General features: G+C 42.1%; 1 protein-coding gene across 2 annotated transcripts in view; it reads left to right on the top strand.

The window, feature by feature from the left end:
* CPNE4 (copine 4) overlaps positions 1–26781 on the top strand; it is a 335017-nt gene that overhangs the window by 47421 nt on the left and 260815 nt on the right. Inside the window, exon 1 of one of the 2 annotated variants that reach the window (XM_048838759.2) lies at positions 2577–2639. The exons of the other annotated variant lie outside the window; for it this stretch is intronic. Coding sequence (XP_048694716.1) covers positions 2606–2639 — 34 coding nt within the window. The 5' untranslated portion in view covers positions 2577–2605. Of the gene's footprint in view, positions 1–2576; positions 2640–26781 lie in introns of those variants that run through there. 2 annotated transcript variants of the gene reach the window in all.

Consider the following 26781-nt stretch of genomic DNA (forward strand, 5'->3'; position numbering starts at 1 on the left):
AACCTGTTGATTTAAAATGAGCACAGTGCTGTATGGGAGATCCCAGATCAACCAGTGACTATTATTTGGTTGAAGCTGAACCCAGGCAAGATAGGGGTGCAGTGCTGGTGGTGAGAAGGAAATGCTTTGAAAAGTTTGCTTCCTCCACTGAGGGCATCTGCCTTCCAATTTGCCAAGATGATCCACAGACTAGGCATCCTTCTTGACTCCTCACTACTACTGGGAATCCAGCTAGCTAAAAGTGCTGCTTTCTGTCTGTGCCTGACCAAAACACTGTGCCCATCTGATCAGATTTATCCATGGTGATCCATGTATTTGTGAATTTTAGGCGCGTTTATTGCAATTGCTCTAAAGAATGAAACCACCAACCATGAGAACGCTCTGATTGGATTAGAATGCAGTAAATTGCTTACTTGACAACACAAGATACCAAGAGCATGTTACTCCTGAGCTCCATTCACTAGCATCCCCCCATTGACTATGGAGCTAAGTTCACGGTTTCAGCTCTGACATTCAGAGAACTTAATGGTATTGGACCAGGCTGTCTCAGGGAATCACCTACTCTGCAGCCATGACTTCCCATGACAGCTACCTTCCACTGGAATAAAACAGGTGAGTATGGAAGAGGGAACTTTCTGGCAGAGATTGAAATAGCCAATAAACTCACCAGTAAAAAATGCATATATCACTTCACTGACCTAGCCTTTCACAACAGCAAACCAACCGCCACCCTCAAACGAACATCAACAACAACAAAATCAAGCAAAACAAACTGATTCTGATCAATAGGGGAGAGAAGGAAGGAAAGAAACATGCAAATCTCTGGCATGTTTGGTACTGAATCTTGTGAGGGACTTGGATACAATGGTGATGGATGGTACAAATGTCTAGATGAAGCCCTTTGTCCTGTTTATGACAGTTTAAATCAGCCTTCACCTTTAAGCAGGTTATGTTCTTGACCAGACATGAGGATCGGGCCATTGTCTCCACTGCTTTAACTTACGGTGCTTTAGCATCAATAAATAACTCACAAAAAATGCAAAACTGCTATAGAGAACATAAGAACATAAGAGCTGCCATAGTGGGTCAGACCAATGATCCATCTAGCCCAGTACCCTGTCTTCTGACTGTGGCCATTGCCAGGTGCCCCAGAGGGAATGAAAGGACAGGTAATCATCAAGTGATCCATGCCCTGTTGCTCATTCCCAGCTTCTGGCAAACAGGGGCTAGGGACACCATCCCAGTCCATCCTGGCTAATAGTCATTGATGGACCTATCCTCCATGAACTTATCTAGCTCTTTTTTGAACCCTGTTATAGTCTTGGCTTTCACAGCATTTAGTTTTGTAACACTGATTTCTCTGCTCTCTCCACTAAGTAATTGCAAGATTCCCTGAAGATTTGGTTTAGTCCTCTCAGTCTGAAATACTTGTCAGGCAAGACTGCTTCAGAGATGCAGGCTGAGAGTTGAATTGCTTTTGACTCAGGTCTCTGCTCTATCAGCTTTATATTTTACAGCATGATAGTGTGTGCTAGAATCATTCATATGTAGGTTCACTGCCTTTAGGTTTGTGTAAAGTGAGATTATTTTTTCTTGAGTACAATCATATCATCAGAGCTGGTCAAAAATGTCATCTTTTTTCCATTGAAAAATTTTAGTTTTGGGGGGCAGAAATATGAATGCTCAAAAATTGTGGATGAAAACTTAAATATATTTGAGCAAAATATTTCTGTTTTCAGGCATTCATTTTTTGTTGAAAAATCAAAATTGTCTTTGGAAAGTGGATATTTTGCATACAAAAAGTTAGTTTATTCAAAAATGCAATTTTCCATTGAAAAATGGTTTTGATGGAAATTTTTTGACAAGCCCTGTATTCTATGTCTTCCTTTCCAGTACTCTGCAATACTCAAATGCTGCAATGCTCAAGTTCTTGCAGGAAAAAAAAGACCTTAAAAGATGAAGGGTGGTGTTCCCAGGGTTTTATTGACAACTAATTTCGAAGATTTGGGATCATTTACTGAAGGTGAAAGCATTTTTGTTTTTTGTTTTAGTTTCCTCAATAATAATGGATTGTTCCTGTTGATCCATAATTACCTTTCTTCCACCCCCAACTGTCTTTTGAACTTATTCTCTGGGCAGGTAGGATTTGAAGGGGCAATGTCTTTGTGGCTCTCAACCTCAGTGTTTTCAGGCATGAATATTAGGATACAATATCGTGAAATACAGTAGCCTTGCTGCTTTTCTCGATTGTTGAATCCATGCAGTGTGCCCATTTTACTGCCAGACTGGTTGTGTATCGGCAATATATTTATGGTAGGATTCAATATATATAAATATATATGCAGTATCTCATATGTATATGTGCATACATGCATACTGAACAACCTATGTCTATCGATATATCTCTGAAGCTCTGAGTCAAGAAGTCAAGGGAAAATTACATATGCAAAAGGAGATGACAGTAGGTACCCAATCTCACATCCCAGGTGTTGTTTGGGAGGTAGCTGAAACTGATAGAGGTGAAAATATCATCTGATTACCTCTCTCTTCTCAGGACATCTTTCAGGATCAGGACGATGAATGCCTGGTGGTATCATGGTGGATCATGAAAGGAGATAGTGGGGGTAGCAGCCATGATGGTAAATCTTGCTTCTTTGTTCCCACCTGTGTCATTAGTCCCCCCCGGCCCCTTCCCCTTCCCCTTCCTATGCAGGGATCCCCACCTGAAGAATATTCAAGAAACAGTGGCAACCTCATTCCATTAAAATTAACCAATCAAAACACATTGCAGCAATTTTGATTATAAACATTTCATCCCATTTCTAAAACCTTTCAGCTCATTGTCATACAAACCTGTAACATTACCAGGAGCCTTGAAGTCCCCTTATCACAGTTTTTAACCTAAAAAATCCAGTTTGTACCACCTTTGGCCCCATTTTTTGCCAACTTTCATAAACAAGTTTATGTAAAGGCTGAGTTGGACTTTTGTTACCTTGGACAACTGAACAGTACTTGCCTCTGCACAACGGTTCTAAACTGAGACACTAACTCTAACAAGAAAGTGCAAAATTCCCCAAATATTCTGGTCACCACAGTAGAAAATACTAATTGCAAAAAGCAGCAGATCTAGACAGATGAGCAGGAGCAACATAGGAAAGATTAAGACCTTTACAACTGAACAGCATTTTTAATTAATATTTTAATTTTAAAATATTGCAGAGATGAATTATAATCCATCTCGAGCACTTGGAAGATAAGAGCAAGTTTAAATATTTCATTTGCCAGTGTAATCTTTGACTGAACAAAATTCTGAGGGGGGAAAAAAATCCACCAGAAGCCATATGTCTGAGTTTAAAAGTGCTCTCAGACTTCAGTGAATTACTCAAGAATCAAAAAATACGAATGAATGGAAGCATGTATTCTTGCCAGCAAGTTAAAGGAGTATGGATTAGATGAATAGACTATAAGGTGGATAGAAAGCTGGCTAGATTGTTGGGCTCAACGGGTAGTGATTAATGGCTCGATGTCTAGTTGGCAGCCGGTATCAAACAGACTGCCCCAGGGGTCGGTCCTGGGGCCGGTTTTGTTCAACATCTTTATTAATGATCTGGATGATGAGATGAATTGCACCCTCAGCAAGTTCACAGATGACACTAAGCTGGGGGGAGAGGTAGATACGCTGGAGGATAGGGAATAGGGTCAGGAGTGATCTAGACAAATTGGAGGATTGGGCCAAAAGAAATCTGATGAGGTTCAGCAAGGACAAGTGCAGAGTCCTGCACTTAGGAAGGAAGACTCCCATGCACTGCTACAGGCTGGGGACTGACTGGCTAAGCAGCAGTTCTGCAGAAAAGGACCTGGGGATTACAGTGGCCAAGAAGCTGGATATGAGTCAGCAGTGTGCCCTCGTTGCCCAGAAGGCCAACGGCATATTGGGCTGTATTAGTAGGAGCATTGCCAGCAGATTGAGGGAAGTGATTATTCCCCTCTATTCGGCACTGGTGAGGCCACACCTGGAGTATTTCGTCCAGTTTTGGTCCCCCCACTACAGAAGGGATGTGGACAAATTGGAGAGAGGGTCCAGTGGAGGGCAACGAAAATGATTTGGGGTCTGAGGGAACTTGGGTTATTTCGTCTGCAGAAGACAAGAGTGAGGGGATTTGATTGCAGCCTTCAACTACCTGAAGGAAGGTTCCAAAGAGAATGGAGCTAGGCTATTCTCAGTGGTGGCAGATGACAGAACAAGATCTCCAGTTGCAGTGGGGGAGGTCTAGGTTGGATATTAGGAAAACACTATTTCACTAGGAGGGTGGTGAAGCACAGGAATGCGTTACTTAGGGAGGTGGTGGAATTTCCATCCTTAGAGGTTTTTAAAGCCCGGCTTGACAAAGCACTGGCTGGGATGATTTAGTTGGTGTTGGTCCTGCTTTGAGCAGGGGATTGGACTAGATGACCTCCTGAGGTCTTTTCCAACCCTAATATTCTATGATGGTTTTATCTTTAAATAAATTAAATATGATCCTTAGTTTTCTTCTTGTCATAATAAGCTGCCTTTCTCCTCAAAGACCTACACCAGTGAGCTTTCCAATGGCAGTTACATTCCTTTAATTCCTGCATCAGAAGGTTCAGTAAGTCCAATGGTTGCAGGGTGTGGAAACCTCTATGTGATGCAAATTTGTGAAGGAGAACACCTCCCTAAAATGAGTTGGTAGGTGACTTGTCCTGTTAAGTGAATCTATTTGAAACAGGAAGAGGCAGAGGGGAAAGGTTCCTGGGGAACTTTCATACCAAAGAATGGAGTTTCTTTCCATTTCCTTTTCTTTTGTGTTGAAGGTGAGCTCCTGAAAAGGGAGGGTGAGAATTCTATCCAAACCTTGCAGATATCTCTGCCTTCCCTGCCCTGCACACCATTTCTGATCAGTGCACATGTCGGTGTGATCAGAAGAATATGAATGGTTCTTACCAATGCATACGCGTCTCCCCAAATCGCTGCAGTGTTGTCTCTTTTCATTCCTTCCCCAGATCATGAAAGAGATAATCAGTTTCTTTAGCCCTCTGAGAATGTGTGTAGACAGGGACACTCAGGAAGATTAAGCTGAAAAGGGTGTGAATAATTAAGCAAAATCAATCTAAGGCCACTTTACGTCAGAATGAGAGCATCCACACAGGGGTTTAATGTGCTCTAACTAATGCACACTAAATTCACATCTCTAATTAATTCACTTTAACTTTCCTGAGTGTCCCCATATAGGTGTGCCTAGACTAGAGAATTTGTGGATTGTTCCGAGAGTGCTCCACAGAAGTGATGCTGTATGCATGTTAATAGGCAATGTGCTAGTAGATGGCACTCAAGAAAATACAGCATTTGTCCAGGACCAATAAAAGTTGTTTCTGTGCACAATAACTGATCCCCATGTACAGATTTATATATGCACCTCTCAGCAGATACCTGAATGATGCATTCTGGCTGCAGCTTATCTAGAGGGGAAGAGGAGTCTGGGCTCTTCCCCGGGAAAGCTAAAAGTCTCTCTTCCGGCCAGATTATCAACCCATAGTCAGTGATGAGCTGCCAAAATCTTAACAATGGGTTCCCTCCTCACCCCATGAGGGGGTTGTTGCCCACCCCAGCCCCCGGGACTCCTGCCCCATCCACCCCTCTCCCCTGTCCCCTGACTGCCCCCAGAACCGGGCAGGAGGGTCTTGTGGGCCACCGTAGTGGGTGCCCACCCCTAAGAGCCAGAGGGACCTTGCCGGGGGGCGAGGCGGGCAGTCCTGGAGGTGCTTACCTGGGGCAGCTCCCAGGAAGCATCCGGCAGATCCTTCTGGCTCCTACGGGCGCGGGAGCATAGCTGGGGGGAGCAGGGGGAGCGGCTACTCCCCCACTGATCACATCAAAAGTGGCACCTTAGGTGTCGACTCCCTGGGTGCTCCGGGGCTGGAGCACCCACGGGGAAAATTTGGAGGGTGCAGAGCACCCACCGGCAGCTCCCCACCCCACGCCCGGCCCCAGCTCACCTCACCTCCGCTCTGCCTCTGCCCCTGAACGCACTGCCCCGCTCTGCTTCTCTGCCCCCTCCCCCGGCTTCCCGCAAATCAGCTGTTCGGTGGGAAGCCTGGGAGGGCTGAGAAGCAGGCAGCAGCTTCCCGCTCAGGCTGAAGGTGGCGGAGGTGAGCTGGGGCGGGGAGCGGTTCCCCTGCGTGCTCCCCCTCCCCTGGATTACCTGCTGCAGTGCTCACCTCTGCCTCCCTGGGCCTGAGTGGGAAGCTGCGGCCTGCTTCTCCGCCTGCCCCAGCTTCCCATGCGAATAGCTGATTCGTGGGAAGCCTGGGGGGGCGGAGAAGCAGAGAAGGGTGGCGCGTTCAGAGGCGGAGTGGAGGTGAGCTGGGGCTGGAGGTGGGGCGGGGAGCTGCCAGTGGGTGCTCTGCACCCACCAAATTTTTCCCGTGGGTGCTCCAGCTCTGGAGCACCCATGGAGTCAGTGCCTAAGGTGCCACTTTTGGCGGGTTAAATTTAGAATCCCTTTTAGAACCGATTGTCCCTCGTGGAACAACCGGTTCTAAAAGGGCTTCTAAATTTAACAACCGGTTCTAGTGAACCGGTGCAAACCGGCTCCAGCTCACCACTGCCCATAGCTGAGAAAATGGCAGTGACTTCTTTCCGCTTAATCCAGAATCTGTTTAACAGATCAAACTAGCCACTCCCTTATAACAGCTTCTATTAGGTAGCAGCTAGGGTGACTAGATAACAAGCGTGAAAAATCGGGATGGGTTAATAGGTTCCCCTATAAGACAAAGCCCTGAATATCAGAACAATCCCTATAAAATCGGGTCACCCTAGTAGCAGCCAGTCCTGCAATGGCTAATTTAAAGAGTCACAGTTAAACGTTCAACAGGAACTGAGGCAGTGGCCCTGACTCAGCTATATAAAAGGCCTAAAGCAGTAGCTTTCTTTTTACTTCTGCTAGGACGTCCAGGGTGGCAGGACAGCGTCAGAACACTATACCCTCAGAACTTGAATTGACAGGTTTTAATGTATGTTGAGATTTCAGGAGCCCATTTTATGTTACGTTTCTTTTGGACAGTCAGATTTTATGCAACTGAAATGAAGTTGGTCTAAGTCATATCTTCATAAGCCTATCCCAACTGGTGATACTATTATGTCTATGAAAGACTAATAAGGAGAGGAAGATACTAAGTCTGGTGAAACGAGCATTTTCAGGTGTAAGTGTAGTTGGAAAGAACATAAATTGCATAGAAATGGGGGGCAGAGGAGCAGGAGGAAGGGAAAATGTGAGCTGAATGTCCATGTTCGAGGCAGTAGCCACATAAGAAACACTGTGCAGTGGCCAATTTCTCAAAAGCAACAAGTTCCTCAACTTCTTGGGAGCCATTATAAGTGTTCATCCTATTCAGAAATTCCCATGCCCCTGGACAGGGTCAAACTCAGAACCTGAGGCACTGGAAATATTGTCAGAAAATCTACTTTAGTCTCACCCTTTTCACCTGGTGCTAAGAAGGTGTCTTGCAGTATTCTCTGTGTGTATGTGTGTGTGTTGGGTTTCATTTTGTAATGACTGAATCTGCATCTGGATTCTTTCTCCCTTGAATTAAGCTAACTTCCGAGGTATCCATCATTGATGTGTCTCACTTTAATAATGTATTACACAAATGCATCATTAGAACAACAATTCTCTGCTGATGTATAGGAATAATTTTAGTGTAATGCATCATCCAAGCAACAGCTTACTTTGATGTATTAGTCTGACTTAATATTCCTGTTCAGTCATCTGCTGATGTATTTCCTCTAACGTTGGGACAGTTCTGAAAACTAACCACTCTGTGTATGGATTCAGCATAGTTACAGAATCAGTGCTTCAGCACATGAGCAGCAGGATGTTCATATAACCAAATCTTTGCACCAGGCAAAAATATATATAATTGACATCCTTGCTGTGGGACAGAGGACACTTCATACATCAATCGTCAGGCTAATATTGAATTGTTATACTGTGTGGCAAACATAATTTATGGCTAACTGTAGTGGGGCAGTCACCCCACTCTGGCTCAAAAGTGTTAAAGCCAGCCCTTGGAGAGGGCTGGGGCTGAGGGAAAAGCCTAGGCTGATTGGGAAGGCAGCCACGGCTGGGGCCATGCCTCAATCAGGCCACAGCTGGCCCTATAAAAGGGCTGTGAGCCAAGAGCTCAGGTAGACACTCTCTCTAGCAGTAGAGAGAGAGAAGGACCTGGCTGCTTGGGAGAAAAGGGTACTTGGAGTGGAGTGGAGTGGAGCTGGGGAGTTCCAGCCTGGAAAACCCCCAGGCTGCAGGCCTTGCTAATGGCCAGGAAAGGTACTGCGGCTACAGAGGGGTATCCTGGGAATAGGTAGAGGCAGCTGGTCCAACCCCCCCTGCCGATGATGAGTGGTTTCCAGACTGCAGTCTTCCCCAGTGAGCGGGGGCTAGATGGCGACTGGCAGTAGCCACTGAGGCAAGGTGGGGATAGAGGGTTGGGGGTTCCCCTGAGTGGGGAGACCCAGATTGTGGGTTACTACTGGGGGCAGAACCCTGATGTAGAGGGGTCCCGGGGTCCCGGAGGGACAAGGGGACCAGTGGCAGGTGAGACACTGACCTGCAGAGGGCGCTCCAGGCTGGAAGAGCTAATTCCCAGGGACGACCAGCAGGAGGCGCCACACTGGTGAGTCATCGCCTCGCTACACTAACAAAATGATAGGACTGTATATGAGGGCTAGATATTTTCAGAATGATTTAGGAGCTCTGCAGTACTTTCCTCAGGAGTTTCTGGAGCTGGGTTCAATGGCTCATAATATATCTGAAGCAGAAAGAGAGCTATTTGTCAGCTTTTTGAGGTCTTCAGTTACTTTGAGGTCCTGTTATTGAGAATGCACCTCAAAATATTGTGGGAAAACACACTTTTCTATTAATCGTATTGCTGTTTAAGACTAGATTTTTTTTTTTATTATTATTATTTTATTATTTATTTTAAGCATGTTTGTACCAGTCTGAGGTTTAGATTACACAGAGGGAAATAAAAACTAGGGCTTTACTTAGAAAGGAGAAGTACAGTGAGGCATTGGGTTCCAGACTCATAGGAACCTTTCATGTCTATTCCCACCTAACATTTTGTATAAGAGAACTTGTGTAGGTTCATGTGACCCTTATATAAACCAAGGACCTTTCATGCATAGCACAGGCAGTTATATGAATTAATGTTTTTTAAAGCCACCAATACACTTGGCATCATTACAGTCAGAACTGTGCACAGGATCAGTGAACAGTTAGGGACAAAGATCTAATGCGTTTTTGATGTTCCTATGTATTGCAAATACTCTAGAATCTGGGTACTGATTGTTGATGTGGTGGTATTTGCGTGAAGTATTTGTGCATATAGATTATTTGTTAATTACAGATATAAAACCTACTTGTTTGCTAGTTTAAAATTAAAATCCAGACATAAATATCTGTATAGGGAACAGATTGCTTTGAGTGCTTAGTTTCTGTGCTGTACACTGTTCTTGGTTTTTAGTGCTGTGTAGTTCTGTATATTTGGAGCTCAACTTACTCATCAGTGGTACTCTTTGTACAAATGAGAATCAGGCCCTTAAAGCTGGGTAAATGTAGGTTTTTCTCTCTTAAGTAAGCATTGTTTCTGGTGCATCAAATACCTTAAATTCTCCAGCTGTGATTTATACAGTGTACAGCATTAAGAGCTTAAAGCTAAGCAATTTCCTAAGACAGTATCCCATGTTCCCATTTAAATTAAGACACCTGATTTCCAAAGATGAAATGTACAATGAACACGCAAGTATCTTTTGGTGGAATTTGCCCTCTTGTCTTTGATATAAAAACAACATTTTGAAGAACTGAAAACTTGCTGTCAGGTGATATTTTCTATTTTTATACTTCATTCAAAGGCCGATGATTTTCTATGAAGCAGCTGGGAGGGGTAGGGGGGAAATCACTTTGACAGTGATTACAGGATCTGGGAGAAAGCTCAGGACTGCTTTTAAAATCTAAATTCATGGAGAACTTGCATTATTAGTTACCTTGATCAAGCCTACTGCAGTGACTAGGTCATTTAGTTTTTGAACATTTATTTCTGTTTGTCTTTTAAATGCTGATCAAAATAGTAGAGACACAAGGTGCAAGGGTGCTATCTGCCTGGAGCCTACAGCCATTGATTGTTCAATGTGAATTTTCATGTTTTGCTCCCCTACCAAGTAGTGTTGTGTTTCCTGTCAAGATCAACAATTTCTAGAGCCCTTTCTGTGCAATAATTCGTGTTGCTGTCAGCAATAGAACTTCTTCCAATAATATAGCGTGTCTCCTTATTAGATTTTACTTAATTTCAGGTGCATTATTTAGTCACTGCACAAAACAGCAGAGCTGAATTATTTTACCCTCTTGTTGTTGGTAGCTGCTAAGAAAGATTGATGGTGACATTCAGATTTCACAGGAAGAACAAATCTGCTGTATGTGTTCATCAGTTCCCTTTTAAAAAAAAGTTTTAGGGACAATCCAATTATGGAAATGTTCCAAAAGACTCAGAGGTATCTCTTTCCCAGCAGTCTCTCTATTATGAGATTGACAACAATAACACTTTATCTTCCTAGAAACATAGAGGGTAAAATGTTCAAAAAGCACCTAAGGCTCCTAGTTCCCATTTTCAAAAGTGACTTAGGCACTTAAGAGACTAAATCCCATTGACTTTCAGCAACTTTCACTTTTGAAAATGAGACTTAGTTGACTAAGTCACTTAGGCTCTCTTGAAAATTTCATCTACTCAGAATCTTTAAGTGAAAATCAGCCATTTAAAAAAAAATTCTCTGCTGAGGGAAAGGCAAGAAAGGATGGAGGCATTGGTGCAGCTTTAAATTGGTAGTATACCATGTATGTAAAATAGTGGCATGCATGATTTATCATGCTGTTATTCCATATAAACAGAGTCATTGCAGTAAATGACAAGGCTATTGTAATTCCAAAGCTAGAATATAACCAGGAGGATCTCTCCCAGTACAATTCTTGACATCCCTTTCTTAGGATTAGTAGCAGAAGCCTTTGTTGTAGGATCGGTTTTAAACTGAAGGAAACAATCCTATAACCATCTGCCAGGTAAAACTAGCAGTTTGCAATACCCAGTAAAGGGAGGAACTTCCAATCCGTTACTACATTATGCTGAATTATTATATGAAGCTTCATTCTCTGCTTGCTTTGTGCCTTTTTTTTTTTAGCCATTTATACCTGTCATAAATATAAAGGGAAGGCTAACCACCTTTAAATCCCTCCTGGCCAGAGGGAAAAAACCTTTTACCTGTAAAGGGTTAAGAAGCTAGGATAACCTTGCTGGCACCTGACACAAAATGACCAATGAGGAGACAAGATACTTTCAAAGCTGGGGGGGGGGGGGGAGAAACAAAGGGTTCTCTCTGTCAGTGTGTTGCTTTTGCCAGGACCAGAGCAAGAATGCAGGTCAGAACTCCTGTAAAGGCTTAATAAGCAATCTAGTTAGATATGCGTTAGATTCTATTTGTTTAAATGGCTGATAAAATAAGTTGTGCTGAATGGAATGTGTATTCCTGTTTTTGTATCTTTTTGTAACTTAAGGTTTTGCCTAGAGGGATTCTCTGTTTTGAATCTGTTTACCCTGTAAGGTGTTTACCATCCTGATTTTACAGAGGTGATTCTTTTACTTTTTCTTCAATTAAAATTTTTCTTTTAAGAACCTGATTGCTTTTTCATTGTTCTTAAGATCCAAGGGTTTGAGTCTGTGCTCACTTGTACCAATTGGTGAGGATTTTTATCAAGCCTTCCCCAGGAAAGGGGGTGTAGGGTTTGGGAGGATTTTTTGGGGAAAGACGTTTCCAAGCGGGCTCTTTCCCTGTTATATGTTAGATACTTGGTGGCAGCAATAAAGTCCAGGGGCAAAAGGTTTTAAAATAGTTTGTACCTTGGGGAAGTTTTAACCTAAGCTGGTAAAAATAAGCATAGGGGGTTTTTCGTGCAGGTCCCCACATCTGTACCCTAGAGTTCAGAGTGGGGAAGGAACCTTGACAATATCTTTGCAAAGCTGGTATAAAATACTATCCTTCTAATCTGGTAGCATTTTATTCCTAGGTTGTACAGGTATAAATGATTAGGCAACCAGCAAGGGAGTGAAGAATCAGATCCTTCATCTTTTCCCATTGTTGAGATTATTTTTTAAAATTGTTTTGTATCAGATTTTTGTGAAGGCTCCCAACTTGGTTTGTTAGGTAGCAGAGATATGCCTAAGAAGTGCTGAGGTTTGGGGGTCTTTAGTTTCGTTCCAGGTTTACCTCTATTTGATACTACGGTAGGGTAACTCAGCCTTAATTATTTCAAGTACCTTCAGATGAAGAACTAATTCTACCAGACTTCTAGGCCTCACTTACTGGGACAAAGACCATTTTCTCCTAAACACAATTTTTTAATTAAAAAAGCTGTGATTATCACTTCATTTCTATACTTTCTTCTATAATCAGCACAGACATTGGGCTAAAGTAGAAAGCTTTAGAGAAAAAAATAAAATAGAATCTAAATGCCATTAGTCACAACCACTAAAATATATATATCCCATGTCAAGACACCTTTGGAAGGTGCTGTGGATATAGAGCTCCAATTTAATGCTAGTAGATTACTGACTTCATATATCATATTGTTTATATATGCAGGTGGAGTTTCCACCCTTTCCCAAAAAGACTATATAAGCACTGGATAAAGTCCATGTACAACCTTCCATGGGTTTGCCTTTAATGATGTAAATATCAACAAAACAGAAATCTCTCAGCCTCAGCTTTCTTCTGAGTTTTGTGTTTCCTAAAGTTTTCCCTGCAGGAACTCTTTGATCCTGCCCTATTATTCTCTCTATCTCAGAAAGAAGCTTGAAAAGGCAATGTAGCAGACACTCAAGAGCTTAGAATCAGTCAAGGAGGTATGTGATATTTTTTTTTTCAGTGTTGCCAACTTCCATGATTTTATCAGGACTCTTGTGGTACTAGTGCTGGTCTTAAAGCTCCAGCTCCTGGAGTCATGTTATGTGAACATCTTAGTTTTAATTTTTTTAAAGTAAATTTCTAACTCATTGTTGGAGAGAAGTGAATACTAAAGGCTCGGAAACCAAAAGGCAAATAAAAAGCCACCAACATATATAATTTTTTACTTAAACACACGCGACATTACACACTGAAAGTAAATCTGTTGATTTCCATGGGACTACTCACACCATATAAAATTAAGTATGTGCGTAAGTCTTTGCAGGATCAATGCCTTAGCTATTCATGTGGTTTTCTCTCATTTACGTGAAACAAAGTATTGGCTAGATGTGATACATTCTTATGCCTTATTTTGTTATGTATCAGATGTCTTAATTTCCTTCCAGTGGCTTTCTTTTATACCCTTGTAATTGAACCAGCTGGTTCTATGATGAGTCCGTTTGAATTGTCAGTGTGTGTATATTTCCATTTACACTCTCAGCATTTTGTTCTGAGACCTTCTACCCTTCTGCCAGACTAAATTACCTATGGTATGAGAGCTGTCCGATGTTTGAAATAACACAATCAAGGAGTCTCCTGATCCTCCTTGTTCATTTTGTGAAGAGTTTCTGCAGTTTTTCAGTAACTGTCACTTGAAATCTTTTTGGATTGTTGCTTGAGTCACAAAGAATCAAAAGGGGGATAAAAAAATACTTTTCACAGCATTTTCTCTCCTTTGGAAGGATCCACTTAACCTATCAACTTCTCTCATTAAATGGTAATTTATATTCAACTTAGTGTTGACACTTTGCATTTTGCCATTGTTAACTCTCATTTTAATTTTTGAAGCAGTTTATATGACTATAGAAGTTGACCAGAGCTGGGATGGATGTAAAGGGTAAATTATTTGCTACTTTTAGGAAATAGACTTGTGCAGTGGTTAGAGAAGGGGCTGGAAGTCAGGAGTCTTTGGCTCTGTTCCCGACCTCTCAAAAACCTAATGCTATCCAGGACCCCTCCCCCCCCCCAAAAAAATAGAATAGTGTGCTAATTAGCCAAATAGTTGAAGGGTGTGCTGTTGCTACAAATCACAAACAGGGGAAATATTTTTTACAGGCATGTTAACATAAGCCCCCCACCCCCAAATATTCTGTCTTTAGTGTTCTTTACAGGGCATTTTGGAAAAGCATTTCTAATATTCATATATTACATAAGACTTCAGTCCAGGTGTGAGCTTTTGTCAGTGCCTGATACCAAACACACACACAAATTATCTTTATCTATATATGAGAGAGTAGACTTGCATTCCCATTATAACCAATGGAAAAAGCACCATGAGAGAGAATGAACAAATAAATCTCTTAATCTTTGTTCTTCTGTGGTTCCTCCACCTCTTAAAGGGTTCCGTTACATGGACATCGCAGAAGTGTGTTTTTAAATGACTCTTCATGAATCGCTTTCAGAGCCTCTGAAAAGAGCTGCAGCGCAAAGCACTGTTGTGCTATAATCACAGTGAGAGCTAACAACAAGTGCAGTGAGGGGAGACTTTGTTTCTGTGATTTGTTAGTGATTCCTAGTCACTGGCATGCATTAGTAAGGAGCCGAGAACCCGATACAAAACCCATTGAAGCCAATGGGATGTTTCAATAGGGTTTGGATCAAGCCCCAAATTACCAACATTGAAGTGTTTTCTAACTGCACTTTGGAGCCTTCCATGTCCTAATAAAAAGAACAGGAGGACTTGTGGCACCTTAGAGACTAACAAATTTATTTGAGCATGAGCTTTCGTGAGCCACAGCTGACTTCAGAAGGAGAATTATTGCAGAGAGAGGGAAGAGAAGAGGGGGTGAGGTAAATGTTCCTGTCATTATCATGGGGGCTAGGTGATTATATGATATACTAACTATTGTATTGTAAGGTAGCCTGTTTCCTCTTGTTTTTTCCTACCCCCCCCCCCCCCCCAGATGTTCTGGTTTAACTTGGATTTAAACTTGGAGAGTGGTCAGTTTGGATGAGCTATTACCAGCAGGAGAGTGAGTTTGTGTGTGTATGGGGGTGGGGGGGATGTGAGAGAACCTGGATTTGTGCAGGAAATAGCCCGACTTGATTATGTAAAGAGTTGTCTCTTTGGATGGGCTAGCACCAGCAGGAGAGTGAATTTGTGTGGGGGGGTGGAGGGTGAGAAAACCTGGCTTTGTGCTGGAAATGGCCCACCTGTTGATCACTTTAGATAAGCTATTACCAGCAGGACAGTGGGGTGGGAGGAGGTATTGTTTCATATTCTCTGTGTATATATAAAGTCTGCTGCAGTTTCCACGGTATGCATCCGATGAAGTGAGCTGTAGCTCACGAAAGCTCATGCTCAAATAAATTGGTTAGTCTCTAAGGTGCCACAAGTACTCCTTTTCTTTTAACTATTGTATGTAAGACAAAGGATCTTGTCTTATTGGGTGCTGTATAAAAGCACATACGTTTCTATTTATTTGTTGGCTACAGCTTGTCCTAATATCACTTCTAATGGAGACGCCTAGGGCTTGATTCAAAACCCACAGAAGTCAATGGGTGTCTTTCCATTGATTTGGATGAACTTTGGATCAGGCTAAGTAGGCAGATTTTCTGTATTCATTCAGTATAAATAAATTGTTTTAGAAACTAAATTTTATTGGTTGAGTTGCTTCTTGCAAACTAGTAAGTTATCAAATCTACACCAAAAAGGAGGTGATTGCCTGTATATTACTAATTTGGAGGGCTTTATTATGTTGAAGCTGTAACTCAAATCTGTGACCTTCGTTTTCCATACATTGTCTCTATCTTTCTACTGATATATGAGCTTCAATTCCAAATAGTCTAGAAATCAAAGTTGACTGCTCATATGCTCTGAATGCTAAGTTTCTCTACTGCATGTGAGTTATAAATATATATAAATGGGAAAAGTTACCACGGCAACTTTTAGAGCTTTTAGCTCTTGTGCTAATTTATAGGATTTTCATCAACAGGCCTCATTTCATAGAGCCCCATGATTAGTATTCCCCACTGCTACACAGCCTGGACATGTCATTTAGCTCTTTTTGAAACACAGCCTTTGTGTTTACTAATGCAGAAGCAGACAGCTGCTACCAGCTCCCTCTGATTCCTCTTCTTCACTTCCAGGATGCCAGTAAAACAACTGCTTCAGAATACAACCCTCAACATATGGTGGCAGGAAACATCAAAACCCCTAATCCATCTGTTTGTCCTTTGGTCTGGAGTATAGGTTTCTAATTATCAAACCCAATTTCAAAATGCAGGACACATCAGTGAGCACCTTTTATCTCAATATCTTTCCCATTCTCCACCCACTTGTTAGCTTATATTCAGTACATCCACTATGAACTGAACTCAAAGCAGACTACATATATTTCTCTGCTTTCTTATGCCAAGATGCTGTTGGGAAGCAGTCCCTCTGCACTTAGCCCAGACAGCTGCAGATACAAGTTCCCACTTGTTTTGCATGTGTAGGAGGGCAGAATGAGGCAGAAAGGGTAGAGGAAAATATAAAGGTTCAGATAAACATTTTGGACTTATTTCATGATAAACTGGAAAAGTACTGTTATAATTTTATGATGCACTATACACATAGCTTTGAATTGAGAGCAAGACACATGAATAGATATTTTAATCTACCTTGCAAGCCATTTTCTGGAATGTTAAATGGGGTCATTTTGTTGCTAGTATAGCGCACTAATCCACACTCTCTGTGTCCCACCTCTAATGACTAAACCACATAGAGTTTTAGAAATTTATTATTTACTTCAAACTTATAGATCTGGCCCTTTACTCCAAGCAATAAAGGCTCATGCATTTAGATCCACAGCTCCCAGGTTCAATCCCTGAAACTCCAGCAGTTGGCCTGGTCAGGTGCTCTATGGGGATCTAAAAGCATGAGCAATTATTACTTGAGCTTTAGCTTGAAGGCAATAGTAGATTCATAGACCTCTTTAGGTTCTCCAGATGCTAGAGGGGGACAAAGGCACATTTAGTGTCACACTAGTTTTCAATGTGCTCCAGGTATATAGCCAGGCCAATGTTTTTAAACTTGGGTGCTTTAAATTTAGGCATCTAAATAGATGATAAGGCACCTAAATCAGTGGCCTGATCTTTGGGAGTGCTGAGCATCTGCAGTTCCCATTCATTTCAGTATAGATTTAGGTATCTCTGGACTCCCAAGTGTAACATTTTGCCCATGTTGCTTTGATGTATTCCTTTGTCATTTCAGTCAATGGGATTAGATGACCTGGTGGTGAAAGCACCCAAGTTTGTGAACACTACTGTCAGGGTTCCCTCCCCACTCTGAACTCCAGGGTACAGATGTGGGGACCCGCATGAAAGACCCCCTAAGCTTATTTCTACCAGCTTAGGGTAAAACTTCCCCAAGGCACAAACTATTTTTGCCCTTGGAGGGTACGCTGCCACCACAAAGTGATTTAACAAAGAATCAGGGAAAGGACCACTTGGAGTTCCTATTTCCCCAAAATATCCCCCCAAGCCCTTATACCCCCTTTCCTGGGGAGGCTTGAGAATAATATCCTAACCAATTGGTTACAAAGTGATCACAGACCCAAACCCCTGGGTCTTAGGACAATAGAGAAATCAGTCAGGCTCTTAAAAGAAACAGAACTTTATTAGAAAGAAAAAAGGTAAAAGAAACACCTCTGTAAAATTAGAAGGGAAGCTAATCTCACAGAGCAATCAGATTTAAAATGCAGAGGATTTCTCTCTGGGCAAAAACTTTAAAGTTACAAAAAGAAAACCAGGAATACACCTTCTTCTCAGCACAGAGAAAATCACAAGCCAAAACAAAAGTTAAACTAATGCATTTTCTTGCTAGTACTTACTAATTCTAATGAAAGTGGATTGCTTGCGCGCTCGCTCTCTCTCTCTCTCTCTCTCTGGCAAGCACACAGAACAGACTGACAAAAGCTTCCCCTGCACCCCCCCACCCCCGATTTTTAAAGTATCTTGTCCCCTTATTGGTCCTTTTGATCAGGTGCCAGCCAGGTTACCTGAGTTTCTTAACCCTTTACAGATAAAAGGATATTGTGCCTCTGGCCAGGAGAGATTTTATAGTACTGTATACAGGAAGGTTGTTACCCTTCCTTTTATATTTATGACAACTACAGTCTCTGCCATCAATATCACTGGTGGAACTGCAGGGAGGTGATTTACAGGTCCTAAATTTGCTAGTTCACATACAGTTAAAAAGAGAATTTGGTTGAAGATGGGTCCTCATTTTGGGTAAAAATTTGAATTGTTTCTTTGTTTCTTTATTTTTAACCTAACTACTTTATTAATCTTTAAAACCAAAATAAAAGGAGCCATTATTCCATATAAATGGTTACTTCATGGTGATATTAAGGTGTGCAACAGTATAAAAAGACCCATTTTCTCTCCTATACAGCACACATTTCCCATCAAATTCAATGAGCTGTCCATGCATATCTGAGAACAGAACTTGACCCAAAGCTAATTATTGTTGTATGGCACATATTTAAGAATGGATGTACATGTTAATATTCAGAATATGAGCACAACCTTATTTACTGTGATCTAAAAGCACCTAAAGACCACTGATTTGCAGCAATGTGGTATGTCTCTCAAAATCCAGTCAGTCAATATTGCCTTTTAATTTACCTACAGGTTTCAGAGTAGCAGCCGGGTTAGTCTGTATTTGCAAAAAGAAAAGGAGGACTTGTGGCACCTTAGAGACTAACAAATTTATTTGAGCATAAGCTTTCGTGAGCTCAAGCTCACTTCATCAGATGTATTCAGTGGCTGTAGCTCACGAAAGGTTATGCCCAAATAAATTTGTTAGTCTCTAAGGTGCCACAAGTACTCATTTTCAATTTACCTACAGTGACTCTAGCTGGATAAAATTAACCACAAAAAACAATGTAACACACAGGACTTGATTAAAAGCCCATTTAAGTCTATGAAAAGACTGCTGTGGACTTCAGATCAGGACTACAGTCAGAAGGCCCTTTGCCTAGAAACTATATCCTCCCCACTTTTTGAGATTCAGTGTCCAACCAATTCCAGCTGTTTGAACTCTACATCCAGAATGGTTGCAGCACCTTTAAAACTGGAGTATACACAATTGCCACAGTACATGAAGCTGCGTACACTAGAAAGGGGATTCTTGGAAGTCCCACATAAAAAATGTCTCCACACAATTGAAGGAAGGGTTGGGATGATCTGATAAGAGTTCACTGCCTCTCTGTTACTTATTATTTGTCACTGTAGCACTTAGCAGCTCTAGTCATAGACCAGTCCCCCATTGTGCTCGGTGCTGTACAAACACAGAACAAAGAGCTTTCAATCTAAGCCGTTGTAGTGGGACCACGAAGATACTTAGGTGTTGCAACACTGAGCATCATGACACCTAACTTTTAAATGTCTAGAAAATCACAGGAAAGATACAGTGATCCTCCATGATGAGTTAGGATCCTAGGCTCCCTATACAGTTAACCGGGACAGAGGGGCACCATAGAATCATAGAATATCAGAGTTGGAAGGGACCTCAGGAGGTCATCTAGTCCAACTCGCTGCTCAAAATAGGACCAATCCCCAACTAAATCATCCCAGCCAGGGCTTTGTCAAGCCTGACCTTAAAAACCTCAGAGGAAGGGGATTCCACCACCTCCCTAGGTAACGCGTTCCAGTGCTTCACCACCCTCTAGGGAAAAAGTTTTTCCTAATATCCAACCTAAACCTCCCCCGCTGCAACTTGAGACCATTACTCCTTGTTCTGTCATCTGGTACCACTGAGAACAGTCTAGATCCATCCTTTTTGGAACTCTTCAGGTAGTTGAAAACAGCTATCAAATCCCCCCCTTGTTCTTCTCTTCTGTCGACTAAACAATCCCAGTTCCCTCAGCCTCTCCTCATAAGTCATGTGTTCCAGTCCCCTAATAATTTTTGTTGCCCTCTGCTGGTTGCTTTCCAGTTTTTCCACGTCCTTCTTGCAGTGTGGGGCCCAAAACTGGACACACTACTCCGGATGAGACCTCACCAATGCTGAATAGAGGGGAATGATAGAATACCATCCACAAATGCCAGCATAATAGGTGTGGAGTTGCCTTAGCTAGCCAATGGAAGAAGCCAACTAGAGGGGTGTGTGTTAATCCCCACCCTTCTCTTGGAGATAGACACCCAAGTATTCCTTTGTCATTTGGGCTACAGGCAGGTGCCTATCTCTGCTAGAGATCCACAAATGGGAACCAGCTGCGTGGAGTCAGGCAGCTTAGGCACCTAAGCCACTTTGTGAGGGCATGAGTTAGGCATCTGCCTTGCTCCATGCAAAATGGCTGAAGGAGGAAATACTGCTCACCTTAACTTCTAGCCCAGTGGTTAGAATGCTACTGGTTTGGGAGACCCAGCTTCCATTCCCTCCTTTCTCCCCCTCTGGCAGAAAGCATTTGAACAGGGGTGTCCCATCTCTCCAGGGAGTGCTCTCGCCACTGAGCTATGGGATATTTTGATGTGGGGCTCTCTCAAGCTATCCTGTTTTAAGCTGTTCCACTTTGGATAAATACTGAAAGAGTGATTGGAGCTGGGGTATTGGACCTGGTGTCTCCCACCTCCCAGGTGTGTACTCTAATTACTGGCTACAGAGTATGTCTCTTTCTGGCCCAATGACTATTTATTTAAGCATTTATCTACAGTGGAACAGTCATTGGGCACATCCCAGACCAGTGGTCTAAGCTCTAGGCTAAAAGTTATAAGGTGGGCAGTACAACCACCACCTTCCCCTCCCTGGATTTTGAATGGGCCACGATGTGGTCAGAGTGCTCAGAGATCACCTACCAGATTGGACCCTGCATGTGAGTTAGGAGGCTGAACACCAGTCTTCCACAGACTCACAAATTGCTCTGGGGCTTAGCTGGGAGATAGGTTTCAGACTCTGGGCATGTGCCTAGGTGCCTAGGAAACTTTTACCCTAAAAAACTTAAGTGCTGAGTGAGTTTAGGTACCTATAGGGTTCAGTAGGAGTTTTGATGGGTCCCATTGAGACAAAACTGGAATTTAGGCACCTAAAAACAAGACTTAGGCACCTAAGTCTGGAATTTAGGTACCTAAATACCTTTGTGGATCTGGGCCTGACTGCTTAATCATCCCTGCCAGTGATGACTTATCCCCAGCATTCATTAACCTATTTCTAAAGAACAAATTGTTGTCTCCTAGAATGCATTTGATTGTACCAGATGTTGGATATTTTCAAAATAATTCTTGAGGGGGAAACTTAATCCATGCACCAAGATCCTCACTGTCTCCCCTGCTTTCCTGATTTCAAATTGAACAAGCTAAACCCTGTGCTATGCTATCAGCATACTCAGTATATTTTTTGGAACATGTAAAGTGTAAACATTTCTAGTATAATACAGTTTCATATACTGGTAAATATATCAGTAAGTTTGTTTGCTAGTTGATGTTGACTTTTTCCTTAGAAGCAGAAATTATGTTTACACAGAAAAACGTATAAAGAAATTCTCCACGCCTTTCACCTGCATTCCCCCTCTACTGGGTCCATGTGGTTTATCACTGGCTAATGGGAAAAATCCATATGGGTGTCCTGGGTTGAAATATTGGCAACATATCACTGTCTAAGACACTATTTTACAGTTCTTCTGAGGAAATGAAATAGAATGAATAAGGCAGTGAACAAAAAATTCAGCATGATCTGACCCGAAGAGGGTACTTTCACATCCCACTTAGTCCACTTGTCTTTTGGATCCACTCCATCTCTCCCCCTCAAAGGTAGCTGTTCATCAGTGAACAAAAACCATATAAACTTTGAAGGAATAATGAAATACTAATGAAGCAAAGAGAGGAGATTGTGTAGCAAGCAAAAATGAATACTCTAATTTATTCCTCTATCAAGGATATATCTGTATAATTGACTATCAGATTGCATAATAGGCTAACTTCTAAGTGAACCATAAAAATAATACTTTTTTTAGCTGCATATTGTAGGCTCAAAATCTATTTTATGAGTTCCCCGTTTCCTGGTAACATGACATCAGCAGAGCAACCCAAACTGGTGATTATATAAAGAGAAGAATATAATGGAACAAAAGAATAAGGCTGCAACTTGATCTTTTTCGTTGATAAATTTAGTAATTGTAAGAACTGAAGAAAAGGCTGCAGTATTAAAAAGGGATATAACTTTATAGTTATTCACCATTCAGAAAAAAACAGCCTATGATTGCTGGGGGAGGAGGAAAAATACATCTCTTACTCTCCGGATTTTTTTCTCCCCGGTTTTGAAGTCATCCGGTTTAAAATAATCATCAACTGATTACTGCACAAAGGATGACATTTCAGTAGTGATATAAAATGTGTATGATGTAAAATTAACCTGGTTTTCAAACCAATTTAAATATTGGAATAGCGGAGGAATAAAAATATCTTGAAATCTAGTGGATGAGGCTGTTGCAGTACTTCCTGAAGGAGGTTGGGTTACAAGGGCACACAGAGATGTTCAAAGGCACAAGTGGCAGTTTGCTGGCAAACTCCACTTGGTTTTCAGTGGGAGTTAGTCATCTAACTGCTGTTTGTGCCTTTGAAAATCTCCCCCACAGTCTTCTCTCCACCATAGCTGACTGAAACTTGTGTGGGATAGAACTAGGATACATAAGGAATAGAAGAAAGTCCTGGAAGTCTGTGGCAAAACGCCAGTTGACTTCACTGTGGCCATGATTTCTCATGTAATTTTTAGCCATATGATAGATTTTTACCAACTGTTAGTTACTCCCAGCTTTAATATCTTTTAAAAAGTTATTGAATGTTGTTTTGGATTTTTGGTAGTACTTGTTCCAGGTGTGTGTTGGGGTGTTTAGTTGTTGAGGTTTAGTTGACCTACCAAACCTCAACAACATACGGCCTAGAGATAGGGTGACCAGATGTCCCCATTTTATAGGGACAGTCCTGATATTTGGGAGTTGCTTTTTTTTATATGGGCTCCTATTACCCCCCCCACCCCCACCCCCCGTTCCTGATTTTTCTCACTTGCTGGTCACCCTATCTAGAGATCTTCTTCCCTTCAAAGCAGTGGTTCACAAATTTTGGGCTTGTTTGAATGCTTCAGAATAGAGGTGACTGTGTGAGTCTCTGGTCCACCCCCCTCTTGTTGTTTTTCAAACCACAGCTGTGCAAGTCAGCTTGTGATACGCCTTTCACTTAACTGAGAAGTGTCCCACAAAATGATACAATCCACATGGCAGTAAATTGCAGAATATATTGGTGAAGTTTATACTATTGCTGGTGTGCTTGTAATTCGTGATTACAACCATTTTAGGGTATCTGTGCTAATCCGTTACATACATAACATTCCAGGCGAGTCAAAATTAGACATAATTTAAGAAGCCCATCGTACTCCAAATTTTTGGGTGCTATCCAAACCAAACTCTCTTAAAATGTCATCTATAGTTCACCTTTAAAGGTCAGCTATATTAATTTGTTTAGATCCCTATTCACAACAGCATTTAAACATGTGCTGTTCTCAGACCCAGTCTAAGATGGTTGTAATGACAAATTAAAAATAGACCAGAAGACGCTATAAATTTGAACAATGTGTTCTGTCATATTTTGCAGTTTGGATTGTAGCATTTTATGGCATGCTACTCAATTTAAGCATGTGGCTCTTGAATAGGGAGAGACTTAGGGCATGTCTACACTTACCTCCAGAGCAATCGATCCAGCAGGGGTCGATTTATTGCATCTAGTGAAGATGCGATAAATTGACCACAGAGCGCTCTCCCGTCGACTCCGGTACTCTACCGAACTGAGAAGTATAGGTGGAGTCGACAGGAGAGTGGCAGCAGTCGACCTACTGCAGTGAAGACACCACAGTAAGTAGCTCTAAGTCGACTTCAGCTATGATATCTATTTTTATAGCTGAAGTTGCGTAACTTAGACCGATTTAGCTCATCCCCCCGCCCCCCTCCAGTGTAGACTAGGCCTGAAGCACATATTTAAGGCTTTCCTGAACTAGAGCTTTAATTACTCATACTGTCACATGTCACAGTTCCCCTTCCTCCCCTTAATAATGACTTTGGGATATGTGTGTATCAAATTGTGAACTCCATTTTGGATTAGGAACTCCATTTTGGATTATGTGCTGAACACAGGTCTTAACTTGCCCAATGCAGTTTATTGAATTGCATTCTAGGCAGCTGCCCTGCCCAAGAAAGGCACTTTATCCCTCTTTGGAGGACTACCACAGAGAAATGATCAAGTCAGCAATCTGGGGTTAATAGCCTTGAATGATTCTCATCCACTGGAAGACCCCTATGGAACAATGGGTTTTCTATATAGTGTGACATGCCTGACTGGGGGAAGGGATTAGAGATTTCCAGCTAAGCACATGGCAAAAGAAGACTGAGACTATGTAAGAAGGGGTGCCACGCTAAGCACTGGGGAGCCGAGCATTGCCACATGCAGGATGTTCAAGGGAGAATGGGAAGGATGGATTCCACCAGGCTTGAAATGTTGATCAACCTCAGACACACAGATAATGGGGTGAGATCAGACCAATGGAAAGTGCATATCAGGACTTCTGTTGTTTTTCAAAGACCTGTAACAATAAAGTGATTTTTAAGAGTAAAGTGACAGTGGTTAAGATATTCCTTTGCTAAGACTCCATTCCTTGCTTTCTTACCACATTGGGCTTCTAGAAGGAACCTAGTGCTCACAGCAAAAGAGGGACTCTGAGGGTGCCTTTGAAGTGACTGGGAGTCCCAGACACTGATTTTTGGAGTCTAGGGTAGCTGAGTGCTGGCACCCCATGTTCCAAGGAAGGACATCAGGCAAGAAGTCTGAGCCTAGGAGCGTGCATTATAGACCCAAAGCTAGAAACAGTGACTAGATTCTACCCAGACCCAGTTGACTTAGAAGCACATAGAACCCAGAGACTTGCAAAAGACTGGTGACCATTTCGTAGGTTATTGCGTCATTGGGTTGTAACTAGAGCTGGGTGAATTTTTTTTCAACAAAAAATGTAGTTTCAGTTGACCCCAAACTATTCAGGTATTTGACACAAATTAGCCAAATAGTTTCAGTAAAACACAATAAACAAACACATTTCATAGTCATTCATAACAAAAAGGAGTAGTCACTAGGCTAGGGAAAGACAGTGTGAAATCACTCTTTAGCCTGGGTGGTTACAATACTCACCTAGAATGTAGGAGATCCATATTCAACTCTCTGCTTCCATGACTATTTAATTATTTATACAAAGTGGAACAGCTTCAACAGCAGAGACCAACACCTGTCTCATAGTCAGGGTATTGTCTTGCAAGGTAGGAGATCCAACTTCAAATCTGTTCTCGTCCTCAGACAGAAAGGGGAATTGAACCTAGGTCTCCAACATCCCTGGTGAATGCTCTAACTGCTGGCCTAAGGCTTTTAGGGGAGGTCACTGTTGCCATCTAGCCCTTTACAAATGCAAAAAACCCAAACCAAAACAATTTGGGGTCAAATTAAACATGTTTTGTTTGACCTGAAATAGATTTTTTTTTCAAATTCATTTAAATTTTTCACAATTTTTGAATTTTGTTTGAGCCCATGAGAATGACAGAAAATAATGATTTGAGGAATTGTTGTAGACAGACAACACACGTCTGTCATTAGTGAGAGAGAGAGTTCCAACCCTGATATTCTATGAAGGGACCTCAGGAGGTCATCTAGTCCAACCCCCTGCTCAAAATAGGACCAATCCCCAACTAAATCATCCCAGCCAGGGCTTTGTCAAGCCTGACCTTAAAAACCTCAAAGGAAGGAGATTCCACCACCTCCCTAGGTAACGCATTCCAGTGTTTCACCACCCCCTCAGTGAAAAAGTTTTTCCTAATATCCAAGCTAAACCTCCCACACTGCAACTTGAGACCATGACTCCTTGTTCTGTCATCAGCTACCACTGAGAACAGTCTAGATCCATCCTCTTTGGAACCCCCTTTCAGGTAGTTGAAAGCAGCTATCACATCCCCCCTCATTCTTCTCTTCCTTAGACTAAACAATCCCAGTTCCCTCAGCCTCTCCTCATAACTCATGTGTTCCAGTCCCCTAATCATTTTTGTTACCCTCCGCTGGACTCTTTCCAATTTTCCCACATCCTTCTTGTAGTGTGGGGCCCAAAACTGGACATAGTACTCCAGATGAGGCCTCACCAGTGTCGAATAGAGGGGAACGATCACGTCCCTTGATCTGCTGGCAATGCCCCTACCTATACATCCCAAAATGCCATTGGCCTTCTTGGCAACAAGGGCACACTGACTCATATCCAGCTTCTCGTCCACTGTAACCCCGAGGTCCTCTTCTGCAGAACTGCTGCCGAGCCATTCGGTCCCTAGTCTGTAGTGGTGTATGGGATTCTTCCGTCCTAAGTGCAGGACTCTGCACTTGTCCTTGTTGAACCTCATCAGATTTCTTTTGGCCCAATCCTCTAATTTGTCTAGGGCCCTCTGTATCCTATCCCTACCCTCCAGCGTATCTACCTCTCCTCCCAGTTTAGTGTCATCTGCAAACTTGCTGAGGGTGCAATCCACACCATCCTCCAGATCATTAATGAAGATATTGAACAGAACCGGGCCCGCTTCATCACTTAGACACATATTCCTAAATTTAATTTGCATTCTTTTAAAGTCTGCATTGACGTGTCATTGTCCTTTCCTCGTTCTGAATGTTGAAAGTTTCTGAAATAATTGTGCCTTTTAGATTAATGGTGGTGCTGTTGATGTGCT

Source organism: Caretta caretta, chromosome 2 (assembly GCF_965140235.1).
Source record: "Caretta caretta isolate rCarCar2 chromosome 2, rCarCar1.hap1, whole genome shotgun sequence".
NCBI lineage: Eukaryota > Metazoa > Chordata > Testudines > Cheloniidae > Caretta > Caretta caretta.